A 15,906-nucleotide genomic window follows, 5' to 3' on the forward strand; every position below is an offset into this window, starting at 1 on the left:
TCATAATTGACGCATCCAAAACAACATGTATGGAGTCCACAAGACCTAAAAGAAGAAACTCAGATCCCCTCAAGGTTGGAAATTATTCATTTGAATAAGAACAAAGCCCAAATATATGAAATTTGGGATCCAGAGTAAATGAAAAAAATGTAAAAATCAAGATTATGGCAGGATTATAAAGCCAATAACAATATATGTATAAGAACCATAGAACATATCAACAGAAAATGAAAACAAATTAAGAGTCTTTTACAAATTAATGCAAAATAGATGGACCTATACAAGATGATACTGGAATAAGGAGAAGAGATGGTGTAGACATAGTACGATACACCATAGGAAGGATAACGTAATGAAAGATGTTATCACGCATGGTGTATGAGGGTGGTAGCGTGCTGCATCTCACAGATCGGAATGGCAACCTATTATAAATTAAACTAAAGTCCACCAAGGAGTGTAGTCTTGGCAAAAGAAGAATTAATATAGATGTACTAAGATTAATATAGATTAAATAGAATTGTACTAAGAACAGTACATTTTGTGTCAAGTATATTACTATAGGATGAGAATTTTTTATTGAATCTTTACCCTTTAGCCATCTTTATTAACTATACGGGTTTAATCACCGCGAGCACGTTTACAGCAAACGATTCTTTGGACACAATTTTACATGTTGTCTCCTGAACTCCTCTAACGTTATTAGCTTATTGGCACAAACCAACCACTTGACCTAAACCCAAAAAAAGAAAACGTACTGCGTTAAATTTTTGAGATTACATGGTTACCTAACTTTCTCTTCAATATAAAAATTTCATATTTCTAATATCAAGTCCATCAAATTCTAGTCCATTGACTATAACATGGCAAAAATATACATCGACAAAAAAATATGATACAGTCATACCTCCGGCAAAAAATCCACACCACACGGTCACTTTTTATGGTTGTAATGGAGTTTTTTAAAAAGCTGTGGATTTGTTGCTATCCAATAATGCATATTTTACTTATTGACAAACTTATTAAGCCAAAAATGAGTTTCACCGTTAAAGATGATTTTTCGATGAAATTCATTCTTTTCTTCCAACTTCAGCAAAGCCCAACCTGAATTTTCAAACTTACTCCAAAGTGCTTTTAAAGTTGCGACTACTGACTCAACTTTTTATAATATCCATGGTACATTGGTATTGAAGTTGAAATGAGTACTAACTATTCGAAAATCAATATATTCCACCAATAGTAAATACTATCTATCAAATAAGTGCAATTTATGCGGTAAGTACCTGTGCCTGTTGTGAACACTTAAAAAATGCGGGTATGTAAAAAGTTACATAATGTTTTGGTTTTTAAGCTATATTATAGAGACATTATAAAAGATTTAAGAGTACTTATAGATACTTAGTTAATGTTTAATTAATTAATAATCAATTATTTATTGTAATTCTTTTAATACTAATTCCGTTGATTAACCTTTCAATATTATTAGTTTTTGGCAACTGAAAGGAAAGGGTGTGTGCGGAAAAGGAAGCTGGTGCTCGGAACTCCTACCACAAGTACATGTCATACACTAAGTAAACACAATTGCTTAATAGCCTATTAATATTTAACGACATCCCCGTTAGCAAAAGCAGAGCACGGTCTTTGGGGCTACGTTCCTCGTAAGCATCCCTCCCAGTACTCTTGAACCCGCCTGCAATATCTGACAAATATTATTAGGGGATTATTTGCCCATCTCGGTTGTTGATTTTAGAATCCTTCCCTGTGGGTTGCTTTACTTATCAATTTGCTATCTATAGTCTAATTAATTAAATTTAATATTCAAAATCATTATGAGATTAAACTTTTACTGAATATATTGTACTTAAAAAACGTGTATCAGTGTGATGGTTTTGTGTATTGACTACACTCACAGCGGAACGTATTCTATTTTGATGATATCTATGGAGACAACAAACATTCGTTTATACTCATTCGACGGCATTGAAAAATAAAGAGGCCCTCGATGTACACATCGAGTACATAGTCGCATTTCACGTCCACGTCGGCGGCGGCGGCCTCGAACATAATACAGTATCTCTCGTGCCGAATTCACCGGGACGAGGCTCAGGGCACAATTTATACACAGGCTCTCTTGTTCTTGATATATGTGTACGTATACCGCACAACGATAGAGTCCGGGGGAGCGAACGGGAGACCAAATCGTGTACAAGGGATCCCCGAATGCGCTACGGAACGTATATAAATTGAACACGGACCCCGACGTTATGGAGGCTTTATCTGGCATCGGATGTACGGTACAGCGACTTCCACGGTATCGAAACTGCATCGAGGTCGGCGAATAAATATGCAAAAGTCTGCCTCCCAAACCGCCTTTGAGTACTCATTGCTCATAAACGTTGGACAACACCGCCGGAGGGCGGCTTTGTTATACCACGAGTTTGACGGCCTCTGTTGATGTGCAGTAAAGTTTTCGTATCGTTTAACGATTCACTGAGCATGTAGTATATAATACAGGGAAATATGGGTAGAGATTGAACAATGGAAGTCTCGCCATCGCGAACCCATGACAAGTTCAATGACAAATCCATCGCGTAGATCCTCGAAATTACACATCTAAAACCAATCTTCGAATTAACGTTCTATTTGGTAAAAACAATAGACATTGTTTTTTAAATCATCTCTAAATACTTTGATTTATTCTCCTTCTTCTATAAAATATCATTTTATAAAATGGTACGCTCCGTTATTTTCGATCAACCTGTTACGTCAATCCAATTTGCGCCATATTCGGAGAATTTGGTTGCCTGAACTGGAAACACGTCCACAAACGATTTGATGAGACTCGAATAAAAAACAACGAATCCAACACGATTGGGAATTTTAATTACAGTTAATCTCCCCCAAAATGGGTCGGACTTTCGAAATACAGCCTGTTTGGACTATTTTATGTTCTAACCAAAAAACGCGTTTATCGTCTTTCTAGCGGAAATAAAACGATATTTTACCTGTTTTGTGTCCGAAACGGTAATTGTCGAAAAAAAGCTATTAGGGAACTAAGTACCATTTGAAACTGATGGACGAAATGGATATTTTTAAGGATAACTTTTTAAAATTAACATTTTAAAGTTAACTTTTTAATAATGAACACTACTAATTGTAAGTTAATGAGTAATCCGACTGCAAAATAATTACCGCTAGCTAATAAAATCCACTTATCTCAAGATCTAATAAAACCGCCCTCATAAATTAGAGGAAGAGATAAAAGGATCCACGATAATTTCGAAACACGCCGCAGAAGAGCTACCCCCCAATAAATTCTGTAATTAAAAAATAACATGATATTCCTCTAGTTTCGCGAGGCAACTATAAATTTCACGTTTGATTCCTCTTGTTCCCGCTTCGTCGGTAATTGAATTTCGATTCCAATGAATTTTAATTAATTCCCAGCTAGGGGACTCGGGCATTTCTAGTGTTCTGCGTTTATTTCTAACGCCACTCCCGCGTAAGTTATGACGAAGAAAGGTTTCCGAATGGGATCGGACGCACGAGATGACTATTTTTAGGGCAGTCAGTGCACCATGTGTTTATAAATATACACACGACTGGTGGCCATGAAACTTTGCCCTCAAAACAATTCCATTTACATCGTCTAGACCGAATTCTGTACCTCTCCTTTCCAAAAGCGCATGTGTTTACAAACCTACATCCGGTAAAACGATATATTGTACTTAGCACGTTACATATTAACCGGTTATATTCAAACATTCAAAATATCCAGAATTCAATTAAGAACCACTTAACTATCGCGTTTGTATATTGAAATTAGCCAGATTCATTTAAATATGCAAATCGAGTTAATTTTGGGAAAATGGAATAGGAAATGGAGGTTAAATAGTCACTATAGGTTAATTTTAACCTTACAAAAATTTTTTACCCAGAAAAATAAAAATGATATAAGGCATAAAGGGATATAACGGGGATTTTCATATATTAAAGAAGTTGGGTTAAATTTTAGTGGGCGTCCAATTTCGGCTGAATGTTTTATTCCAGAACGAAATACTATCCGTCGGATCCGAGTTTTAATTAACAGGATATTGCATTGAAAGAGTCGACAAAGCCGTTACTTCTCGATAGAGGCGCGCGACGATTGTTAAATTGAATTTCCACTTCTTTCGTACAGACGTTTTCGAAGACTATTTTCGATTAAGGAAGCTTTCCCTCAAATAACTCAACTATAAAGCTAAATTCGATTAGAATGTTGTTATTTTTTGTTGAGCGTTATGTGTCGCAGTAAATTTGCAAATTTATATCAAAATGTCATAATAAGCTAATGGCTTTCCCGAATCACTGCGTATTCGACACATAATTACAAGTCATATCTCGAGTACGTTTCGACGTATTGACATGTTATTAAGTTGTGTAGGCAAGTGCATAATATGTGACCAGTAGAACCCGACCATTCCCCATCTGGTGTTTGCAAACTGTCGCAAGCCAAAAGTCAAGTCCATTGCGATCATCAACTCACACACATTATGTCAGTGAATATTAACTGCGACGTTCTCGAACAGGAACTAAACTTTCCTAATTTCCCAACAGTATTAAATCGAATATTGGAGTCCTGTCGCCCGGCAGACAACAACGAAGGGGGCGGCCGATGGACTCGGATGGAGCAAGTTTCGTGAGAAGGAAAACGTTACTAGGGCACCGGGACAGGAGGAAGGACTCGAACTTGGAATACATCGCCCGTCCCTGCTACCCCCGTCTCTCCAAACCGAGAATTAAACTTTCCACTTTGACAATTCTAGCAACAGGCTGTCCAGCACACTTGTCCGAACACCAATAACTAAACTAGACGAATGGCCCGCTACTTCGCCAACTCGTCACCCTGCCGGAAACAGGACCCACTGACACATCTCTCCAATTTTCCTTCGCTTGCGTGCCACTTCTGAAGATGTCTGCTTTCCTGAAGGTTCCTGTCTAATAAATCTTTCTAACCGAGTTAAGGAAATGGTACTGCAAACAATCCGTTTAATATAAACTTAAATTGACATTAAATCCCATTTTTTTAAAGTTAAAAAGAAACTTTTTAAATTCATACGAATTTATTTTTGCTTTATTTCACACTTTTCAAATTTTCTTTCATTCGCGTGCAACTTCTAAAGATGTCCACTGCTTTGCAAGATCCTGTCCAATAAATCTTACCGGCCGAGTTAAGGAAATAGCGTTGCGAACAAGCTATCTGATATAAAGCTGAACGAGCACTGAATATTTGCATCCCATTGTCTGGGTGCATATCTAAATCATATCGAAGTAAGTGGAGCATCGTGATAAAAAGAAATATTTGAAAGCCACTTTAACCTTCATCCAACATTCATAACACACCGTTCAAGGAACTTAATTGTTTGATAAAAAGATTATTTGTTTTAATTGTTTGATTAAAAAGGAGTTTAATTTGGTGTTTAAAAAAATGATTAGATTATTTATTATCAATCGCCACTCACTCACAGACGTAAATCTAAATCTGTAGTATAAAACAGCAAAATAATTGCGGTTTGTCTTAAATTAATTACGATGTTGTTAATATACATGTTAGTCATAATTACGTTTGCGTCTGCTAGGCGTCCACGTACTGGTATGGTTAAATTATATCAAAGAAAATTATGATATTGGAAAATATAATTTTAGGTCCATGGCCAAGCGATAGCCACTGTGAAGGTAAAAACGATTACTTTTACTTGGATCCGGCAGACTCGTGCTCATGTTGGTGTATAAAAGAAAAACTATTTTGTCCAGAGTGTTTTGATCCAACAACTAATGGTAAGTTAAAATCAAATAATTTCAAACGATTTACTTAAATTGTCGTAGATGCGATTCCTTATTGTAAGCATCAAGAAGATCATCAAATAGATCCAAACGATCCATGTTCGTGTTGGTGTATTAATGAGGAAATGGTTTGTAATGGTTGTACCACTGAAGAGCCAACAAGTAAGATAGAAAATTTGGTGGTTTTTTTAGTAACAAATTTATTTTTGAAGCTACTCTTTGCTCAACTGATTATCCCATCGATCCAACAAATCCATGTTCTTGTTTCTGTGTAGATGGGATATTGGCATGTCCAACATGTCCACCAGAAACAACTACTAATGGTTGGTGGTTTTAATACTTGTAATATAAATTTTTTGTAATAAAACTTATTAATTCCTAGATAATATTTGTGAAGGAAAAGAGGATGGTCCATTAGATCCAAATGACCCATGTTCCTGTTGGTGCCTTTCCGGTTGGCTTGCATGCCCAGGCTGTACGACAACAGAAACAACCACAAGTGGCAAGAAATTTTATACCCTCAATATACCTTTGGTACTATAATAATGATTATTTCTGTTATTAGATAATATTTGTGAAGGAAAAGAGAATGGTCCATTAGATCCAAATAACCCATGTTCATGTGTATGCCTCGATGGGTGGCTTGCTTGCCCAGATTGTCCAACAGAAACTACAACATCCGGTAAGTGGGTTTACCACCATATAAAACTGTTACAATAAAAATTTTCAAATTGTCAGAAAATATTTGTGAAGGAAAAGAAGATGGTCCTATAGATCCAAATGACCCATCTTCATGTTGGTGCCTTTCCGGTTGGGTTGCATGCCCAGCGGATACCACAACAGAAACAACCACAAATGGCAAGAAATTTTATACCCTAAATATATAATATATTTGGTACAATAATAATGATCATTTTTATTATTAGATAATATTTGCGAAGGAAAAGAAGATGGTCCGTTAGTTCCAAGTGACTCATGCTCATGTATGTGTCTTGGCGGATGGCTTGTATGCCCCACATGTGGAACTGGATCACCAATTACTGAAGAAAGCATTTTTGTTAAAGCCAATAATTAAAAAAATATAATTAATAAATCATTAATGCAAATTGTTGAAACAATTTCGATTCGACTCTATTTTATTTAATTAGCTTCCCTTGCTTTAATTACCTGAAGAAAGTGAAAATGATCTATTAGCAAAGATTACCTTAATACCTAATCATTATAATTAAAAGTTTCTTCGGCGATCTTTCTAATGTGACATGATAAGTAATTATTGAAAGCGAAAGTTTGGTTAAATAAATAAATATAAAAAAAAACCGGTGAATGAACTTTTCTTTAACGTTTTGCTTAAATGATCTTCTTTGTATATAAAACATTTTATAAATTTCAACAAACATGTGTTGCCCATAAGATATCTTCATAAACAGTAATTTAATAGTTGTTGCTTTCCATATGTAGCAACTATGCATAATAAATAAAAAGAAACATCGGAAATTTCTCCATGTCTGCCGTCCTAATATTTCCGCATGGTGCGTCCACTTCAACCGTGACAACCTCTCATGCTACGCATACTATATACAATCTCTTTGTTTCAAATAAAATCCACAACACAACCTGAGTTAATTTCAAATATAAAATCTTAAATGACAAAAATTAAAATAATTTATCCCCCGATAAAACAAGTTAAAAGTTACTCACCTGTGGCGAATACATGGAGTAGAAGAACACATAGGGTAGCAGTAGCAGCAACGTTTCCAAACATTATTTCCTCACAATTTCGCATCCGCGCACATTAGCCCTCACAAAATGAGCAAAGTCCCTTTCGTCTCTATCCAACTTCGGTAATTGCGTCCGCGTGTTCCGTTCGGTTCAGTTAATCGCGTACTGGCCGTTAGACTGGCTTTGACACTGTGGCGTCGCGACGCTCAAACAAACTTTCTGACGCGAGTACGGAATAACTGCGAGAAGAACGGCTTCGAAAGAGGAACGGACCTCCTAAACTGTGGGACGCCGAAGCGGTACTGACCGCGCCACTGCGATAAGCGAGACGCGCGGACCGATTTATTCTGGCAAAGAGAGACGCGCGTCGCGACGCCAACGACGAAGGGTTCAGTTCGTAGTGTTGCGTTGAGATTTTCTACTGCGAATCTCTGCTAATTGAAAGCAGTGAGTTTGTTATTAAACTTGTTTGTCACTGCAAATAGGAGTCAAAAATATCTCAAAAAAAACTTTAGTTAAAGTTAGCGACTTAAAAATTATCTTGAAGTTGTGTGTGAAGTTCTGCGACGTTAGATCTCAATTTTTATAGTATTTTGATCATAACAAGAGAAAGTCGCAACCGATTTGAATAAACAATATCTTATTCAAAAGCTCAATCCTTGGCCAATACGTTAATGGTGAAATGTCCAATTGGAAATCTTTTTCAAATTTCCCTAAAACGCAAAAATATTACTAGCATATTTATGTAAGAAGCGTATATTAAAGTGACTTACACTGCTGTTTAAAAAATCAAAAGAAAGAGGAGAAAGTATAAGATCTATCATGCTAATTGAAATTATACAGCAAAGAGACAATTTTTTATAGATGGAATTACATTTCTGCACGCTAAAGACATCAAAATTATATCTTCAGGCAACCTGATAATCACAATCCGAGGTAAATATGACACAATCATAACTCAACGAATGCAGAAAGCCCTAGTACTTACCAGCACTTGGTGCAGAAGCAATTGGCTCAGCATCAATCCAAACAAAATCGAAATAGTCCTTTTCACTTGGAGAAGGAAGCCACAATTGAGAGCAGCCTCCATTGAAAGTAGCATTTTCAACCTCAAAACAGAAATTAAATACCTAGGGGTGAAACCAGACAGTAAATTAAATTGGAACTCCCACATAGACAAGGTGAGGAAAAAGGCCATTATGGCTAACCAGATCTGCCGCAGGCTCCTTGGAAGTAACTGGGATCCTAAACCACGAATGGCGCAACGTAGCAATAATCATACCCATGGTCGCCTATGCCTCACTGGTCTGGTGGCCAAAAGCAAATCATAAGGCAGCACAACAACCGCTGGCACAAATTCAGAGGTTAGCATGTCTTAATATAACGAGTGCAATGAGATCTTGTCCGACGGCTGCTCTTGAAGCCCTAGTCGGTCTCACACCACTTCATTTATATATACAACAGGAGGCAGCTTATGCATTAATTTATCATCAAATGTATTGAAAGTGTCAAACTGAACCTGAGACCATTCACTAAAACAAATTTCTGTCATCTAGAGTCTAGCTTGACCCAAATCTCTTTATAATGTCATTCCGTTTATATTCGATGTTCTGAAAACAACCAAATCTGGACTGATATCCTTGCATATTTAAGTGAACCTGGTAGGTTGTTCCTTAAAACTTGCCATCTTAAGAGTTCTTACGACTGAAGGATTCGTCAGACATATTTACTCAAGAACCTTTAGATTTCTCCATCCAAACGCAGTGTTTCGAGTCGAAACTTAATTGTACAAATATCGACAAACATAAGGATTAGCTAGATGGCGAAAAACCTATTAATCGATTCAAAATTTGGCGCTAAAAATTATTTGATGAAACGCAGAAGAAAGCGGTTTGAAGACGGTTAATGCCAATTGAAGACCTTATTAATATGGTATATGATATTAACTTACTATCCGTGCAAAACGTCAAGGCCCCTCACTTTAGAGATCGATATCTTCGTAACCGCTCGATGGAAAAAATTGCGGTAAAGTTTATTGTAATCAGTGAACATTTCTGCGTATTAGATATTAATTTGGAAATTTTCGGGTCCGCGGTTTTTCTTTTATCGCGAGTTAAGTGAAAAAAGTACCTGATTTTGAGAGTGCCAGCAACTTTGTCTACTTTGCGATTTTTTTCTCCAAAACTATTTGACGAAAATAGTTCAAATTTGAACTGGTGGTAAATCGGTGTGTTCTTAATGTGGGGCATGTTTTATTTTTTCGATATTCCATATAGTTTCGCGGAAAATCGCGGTTTAGTAGGATGCGGTTATTTCGAAAACGACCTGACGGATTTTAACGCAGTTTTACCAAAATATGTCAAATAATGTCGGTTATAGGATTCCATTATCAGTTTTTCAAAATTAGGGCTCCCTAATTTTTTAAAAGCCATTTAATGGAATTACAAATTGAAGAGAAACAGAAATAAGCAATGCGGCGAGAGGGGGTTCCGTCCAATCGGAACAGATGGTGCGTTCCAGACAGTACGTCGCGCCTTTATCTTACCTACATAAAGAAATAAGGCGCGACGTCCTATCTGGGACGTACCATCTGTTTCGATTGGACGGAACCCCGTCACCCCGCAGAGCTTATTTCTGTTTCTCTTTAATTTGTAATTCCATTAAATCGCTCTTAAAAAATTAGGGAGCTCTAATTTTGAAAAACTGATAACGGAATCCGACAACCGACATTATTTGACATATTTTGATCAAATCCGCGAGGAAAGCCACCCAGCCATTTTCGACATAACGGACGTTTTCGCGAAACTGTATGGAATATCGAAAAAAATAAAATATGCCACTCATTAAGAACACATCACTTTTTTCGTATGAGGTTTTCGAGTAAAAAAATTGAAAAGTTGACAAAGTTTCTGGTACCGTAAAAAATCGAGTACTTTTTTCATTTAATTCGCGATAAAAAGAAAACCGTGGATCTGAAAATTTTCAAATTAACATATGCTACGTAGAAATGTTCAGTGATTACAACAAACTTTCTCGCAATTTTTTTTATCGAGCGGTTGCGAAGATATCGATCTCTAAAGTGAGGGGTTATTACCCCTTGCTCAATGTTCTTTAGGTATTCATTCTGCGATGGAAATCTTCCTTCTGGTGTCATAAAATACTCTGCAAAAGATCTGTGAACGTATTTCTTGATGCCAAGGTCCTGTCCAATTACTATAAATATTGATGTATTTGTTTTTAATTTTAATTATTATTTTATTTAATTATTTTAATCTTTTGCGATGATTACCATTTCAAAAGAAAACTAACCCTAAGTCAACCTTCCTTCACGGTATAATTAATATTTGTAAACAAAACTTACCTTACCTAACATTCCTTCACGGTATAATTGACATTACAAAAGAAAACTTCACGGTATAATTGGCATTGCTAAAGAAAACTTCACGGTATAATTAATATTTGTAAACAAAACTTACCTTACCTAACATTCCTTCACGGTATAATTGACATTACAAAAGAAAACTTCACGGTATAATTGGCATTGCCAAAGAAAACTTCACGGTATAATTAATGTTTGTAAACAAAACTTACCTTCCCGAACATTCGTTCACGGTTCTTAGCTCTTTAAAAAATGTTTTAATATGTAGGGCGTTCCATTAAAAAAAAACAAAGTTGAACCATTTTCCGGAAAAACTAAAAGTGATAAACAATTTTCTGTACTAAAATATTTGGACTACCAAAAAATTTTAATCGCATTGTTTTGACTCATGACGACATCTGGAACCGTATTCAAATTAGACAGGAGCGGGTTACTTTTGAAGCGGACCGTATATGTCATTATTTTACCAACATACAAAAATAAAGACGCGATGTCCAGTCTATGTAGAACACATACCAGCACCATCTTTTCCGATTTCACGAAACCAGCTCTCCCCATATTGCATATTTCTGTTTCCTTTTAATTTATAACTCGCGTACAGGTGTCCAAATTTCGATGGGTTTGCAGGGTATCTCAGTTATTATGAATGATAGAAAGTTGCGGCTTTCGCGAACCTGAGCTACATTTTTGTGAAACTTACAATGGCGCAAACCAAATTTTCATAGCCCTCTACGTTTTTGATATACAGGGAGTGTTTGAAATTTACGATTTTCAGACACCTCCTGTATCTCGGCTATCCGCAAACTTAGTAAAAAAGTAAAAACGGGTTCTAATAGATTTTTTCACGTAGAATCCAATGGTGCACGTAGACTTTTTCTAGTCATCGCGGTTTTTGAGTTATAAACACAACTCAAATACTGAATACTCAACTTGTAAAATACTTAACTCTTTATAACTCAAAAACCATGATGACTAGAAAAATTCTACGTGCACCATTGGATTCTACGTGAAAAAGTCTATTAGACCCCGTTTATACGTTTCCGGATAACCGAGATACAGGAGGTGTCAGAAAATCGTAAATTTTGAAACACTCCCTGTATATCAAAAACGAAGAGGGCTATGAAAATTTGGTTTGCGCCATTGCAAGTTTCACAAAAAAGTAGCTCAGGTTCGCGGAAGCCGCAACTTTCTATCTTTCATAATAACTGAGATACCCTGCAAACCCATCGAAATTTGGACACCCTGTACATCGCCCTAAAAAAATTAGAGAGACAAAACTTAACGGGATTCGACATACGCAATTATTTAACATACTGTTAAAATCCCGTTGAAATCCACCCAACCCTTTTCCATATAACGGGATCCTATTAAACCGGTATATTAGACGGAATACCGTAAAAATAAAATAGACCCCTCATTAAGCAAATATTAAATTACAACCTGTTCAGAATTGAAATTTTTTTGTCAGACGGGTTTAAAAAAAAATCGCAAAGTGGACAAAGCACCCTCAAAAGTCGATAGCAGTTTAATACGACGAAACTGAAAATTGGATATCTCGTTAATGCCCTAAATTTATAATTTATTCACTATATTACAAAGCGTTGCAAATGGTTTTAAATGAAAAAGTAGCAATGGATAAAACTGAGTAACGACCATAATATCCTTAACAGAAAAAGTATCTTCAAAAGATTCAAACATACATAACAATGTCAGTATATAAAAAATTTATTTTTATTTTTGGTATGCAACTTATATCATAATTGAAATTTCTGAATTTGCTTAATTTCTAAACATTCTAGAAACATCCATAAAATTCTAGATTTTATAAAAATGATATTCTCGAATATTCCATCGCAAAAGCTCCTAATTTTCATATTTCTAGAGAGTTCTAGAACATTTTAGAATATTCCAGAATTTTCTGTAACGTTCTAGAAATAATTAAAACTATCTTCATAATTAACCAAAATTGCTTGTTACTTGTTGGACAATTAACCCCCTACCAAAATAAAACAATATTTTTTATGCCCCAAAAAAAAATATTTTTCTAGAACTTTCTACCCCCGAACGTTCTGGCGGCGCTTCCGTACTATATAAAGTGAATTCGCCCGAGCGCCGCTTGTCATAAACAGTTCAGCGTTCGATGAATACACATCTAAATGTGAAAATAAGTGCTAACTGTAAACATCACCATATCATTTGGTATTTACCAACATCCTATCATCATCAACATCAAGTGGTGATTTTCATTTTTAACCCGAAACGATGGAGACAAAAATTGAAGAACTCAGCAAAAGATTCAAAACTTCAGTATCTGTCCAAGAAGGATCCAAAATCGTGCCAAAACAAGAAATTCTTGAAGTCAATTTAGAAGATATTTCTGAATTCAATAATAATTTGTGGATACAAATTCCTGAAGAAGAATTACACACGAGTATAAACACTTTAATAATGGATTATTTAACCACCGAAGGATTTTTGGGAGCAGCCGAAAAACTCGAAGAATCCGGCATACTTCACAACACCGGAAGCAATCAATTGATTAAACGAATCACTATCGTCGATGCCATCGTTAACGGCAGAAGCCATGACGCATTGGAAGCAATAAATTTCGCATATCCTCATCTATTGGAAAATGATCAATATCTACATTTTCATTTACAACAACTCCACTTAATTGAACTGATACGCAAGGACAAACTAGAAGAGGCTTTAGAATTTGCACAGAACCATTTGATTAGAGCGGTAGAGCAAAATCCGTTCATAATGAACGAACTGGAGAGAACCATGGCTTTGTTCGCTTTCAACGATCCCGTACACAGTCCGTTTGGCGATTTGATGCAACCACAATATAGGCAGAACATTGCGAACGAAGCTAATACTGCCATGTTGAATCAAAATTAATTAATCCTTTGTAATCAAAATTGATATGATGGTATAGAGGTTATTTTACTTTTGGGTTTCGGCACATTATATCTAACAATAGAGGAAGTATTACTGGAATGAATGTGTACATCTACAGTTTTAGAATAAACTGTAAAAAATTACAAAGTAATTAATTGACAGCTACTTAATTATTATTAAATTGATAATCGTGTATTGTCAAAAAAAATGGAAGAATATTTCTTCAGTGAATGTAAATATTCTCGCAGATCAATGCAATGTTAGATTTTCAGGGAAATAAATGTATTGTGTAACGAAAAACAATAAAAAAATGTGATAATAATACTACTTATAATCAACTACTACTGGTACCTATAAATTTATGTAATTATGTAAATTTAATAATAAAGTTACAATTCTGAAGAAATTCGGAAAACTGTTTTATATATTAAAGTAAACTTTTGGGATATTCAATAAATTTTATTGATACTACTCCAGCTGTTTTTTAATATGATATAAAAATCATAACCATCTTTCATACTCAGTACTTAATGGTTAGTAAATCTTTGTTACTAAGAATGCCATTCAACATATCTTTGAGCTATGCTTAGACGATTGATAAATAGATTCATAAAGCAATACTCCGAATCTGTTATTGCCTTTAAAGGATTATCTTATGCTAACAAGGAATTTGTTATGCTTTAGGTTGTGTCAACAAGTGAAATATTATTCCTGCACTATTGCAGAAGAATGCTGAAATCTGGTGGACTGTAGATGGTAACTACGACTTCCTGGTCTCATTAGGGAGACAGCCCATAAATTCTTACTCTAAACGCACGTTTTGACAGAACGGGTTGTTTTTACACTTATAATTGCACAATTATTCCATCATTTGCAGAACTATCAAGGGTAATCCTAGCAGAAAGATGACATGCTGAATGAGGGGATGCCTCATTGCATCTGGTCACTGATATATCTGCGTTACAGACAAAAATAGTCCGTATTATTCTTAGCACGAATAATTTATCCTCCTAACAAGATGAAGAATCCCTTTGGAAGTATTTTTCTTCTCTCTTACACATAATGATGCGAGATTGTTACACATAGTGTAAAACACGGAGTTGTGGCAGGAGCGGTTGGAAAAGTCAAGTGAAAGCGCTTAATGATTGTATAACACTACATATCGCTACATATCTTCATAGGTGATGTTGTCATGAAGAGAGGAATCAGGTTGGCAACTACATTCGCAGATCTGACAAAACAAGAGGAAAGCGGAAGATGGATACAGTGATATAAATTAACATTCTTAGGTGTATCTAAATTTGCGCAAGGCAAAATTGTATCCTGGGATCGCCGTGTGTTGCTGCCGCGCTATGATTATCGTATTTATTCCCGGTCATTTTTATACATATAACTGACGTACTTACTATAATGTGTACATAAACTAGGCAGTGTATGCATTTGCTAACAGATGTTAGTAAAAGTTATAAAAAAGAAAATTTACGGTATACTTTTTTTAATGGAAGAAATTGCATGTGATGCAAGTAGTAAGTAAGTATAGTAGTAACCATTTTTTGGGTTGGGTTGAGTTTCGTAAGCTTTAACTGAGCGTCTTTAGTAATTGTATATATCAACTAGTAAAAGGTTTACATATCGTATTTTATATACACATTAACTAGATAAATTAGTTAATGTATGTGTCGCAGGCAAATGGTTGTTTCAGGTAAATAGCTTTTTCCTAGTCAGATACTATCTGCCTAGGTAAATAGTTTTATTCCATTTATTTCAGTCTAAATTCTGCTTGCCTAGGCAAATAGCATATGGCTAAAATATTTTCAGGCAAATAGCTTTTTAAACCAACCCAACCCAACCCAACCCTAGGAATGTTTTATTTCTTTAAGAGAGACCTACACGTCACTGTTTTCTGGGCAAGGGATGTCAAAATGCCAGCCTTCGAAATTTCAGTGCAGTACAAAAAGGTTTACTTGTTTCAAAAATAAAATGATGTGCAACAGTAGATGCCATTCCAGCAACAATTGTCAGAACAAGTAAATTTTTGTATTTAGTATTAAGTCTTCAAGAAATAAATCGTTTATTTGTATTTTTGT

General features: G+C 35.5%; 2 protein-coding genes and 1 pseudogene across 5 annotated transcripts in view; 2 read left to right on the plus strand and 1 right to left on the minus strand.

Annotated features, from left to right (window-relative positions):
- Positions 1-7,852, minus strand: part of LOC111418513 (kin of IRRE-like protein 2) — a 301,789-nt gene extending 293,937 nt beyond the window's left edge. For all 4 annotated transcript variants that reach the window (XM_071195860.1, XM_071195858.1, XM_071195868.1 and 1 more), the window contains exon 1: positions 7,519-7,852. In XM_071195860.1, the coding sequence (XP_071051961.1) occupies positions 7,519-7,603 (85 nt within the window). In that variant the 5' untranslated portion in view covers positions 7,604-7,852. The remainder of the gene's footprint in view (positions 1-7,518) is intronic.
- Positions 5,495-6,933, plus strand: LOC111419937 (balbiani ring protein 3-like). Its single transcript, XM_023052854.2, has 8 exons — positions 5,495-5,629; positions 5,683-5,814; positions 5,863-5,982; positions 6,033-6,143; positions 6,203-6,322; positions 6,386-6,502; positions 6,559-6,678; positions 6,747-6,933. Exons 1-8 carry the CDS (start codon positions 5,569-5,571, stop codon positions 6,893-6,895), a joined length of 930 nt encoding a protein of 309 aa, XP_022908622.1. The 5' UTR covers positions 5,495-5,568; the 3' UTR covers positions 6,896-6,933.
- Positions 7,853-13,180: 5,328 nt separating the features above from the next.
- LOC111420020 (glucose-induced degradation protein 8 homolog pseudogene) lies at positions 13,181-13,819 on the plus strand (annotated as a pseudogene).
- Positions 13,820-15,906: the final 2,087 nt, after the last annotated feature.

The sequence above is a fragment of the Onthophagus taurus genome, chromosome 1 (assembly GCF_036711975.1).
Source record: "Onthophagus taurus isolate NC chromosome 1, IU_Otau_3.0, whole genome shotgun sequence".
NCBI lineage: Eukaryota > Metazoa > Arthropoda > Insecta > Coleoptera > Scarabaeidae > Onthophagus > Onthophagus taurus.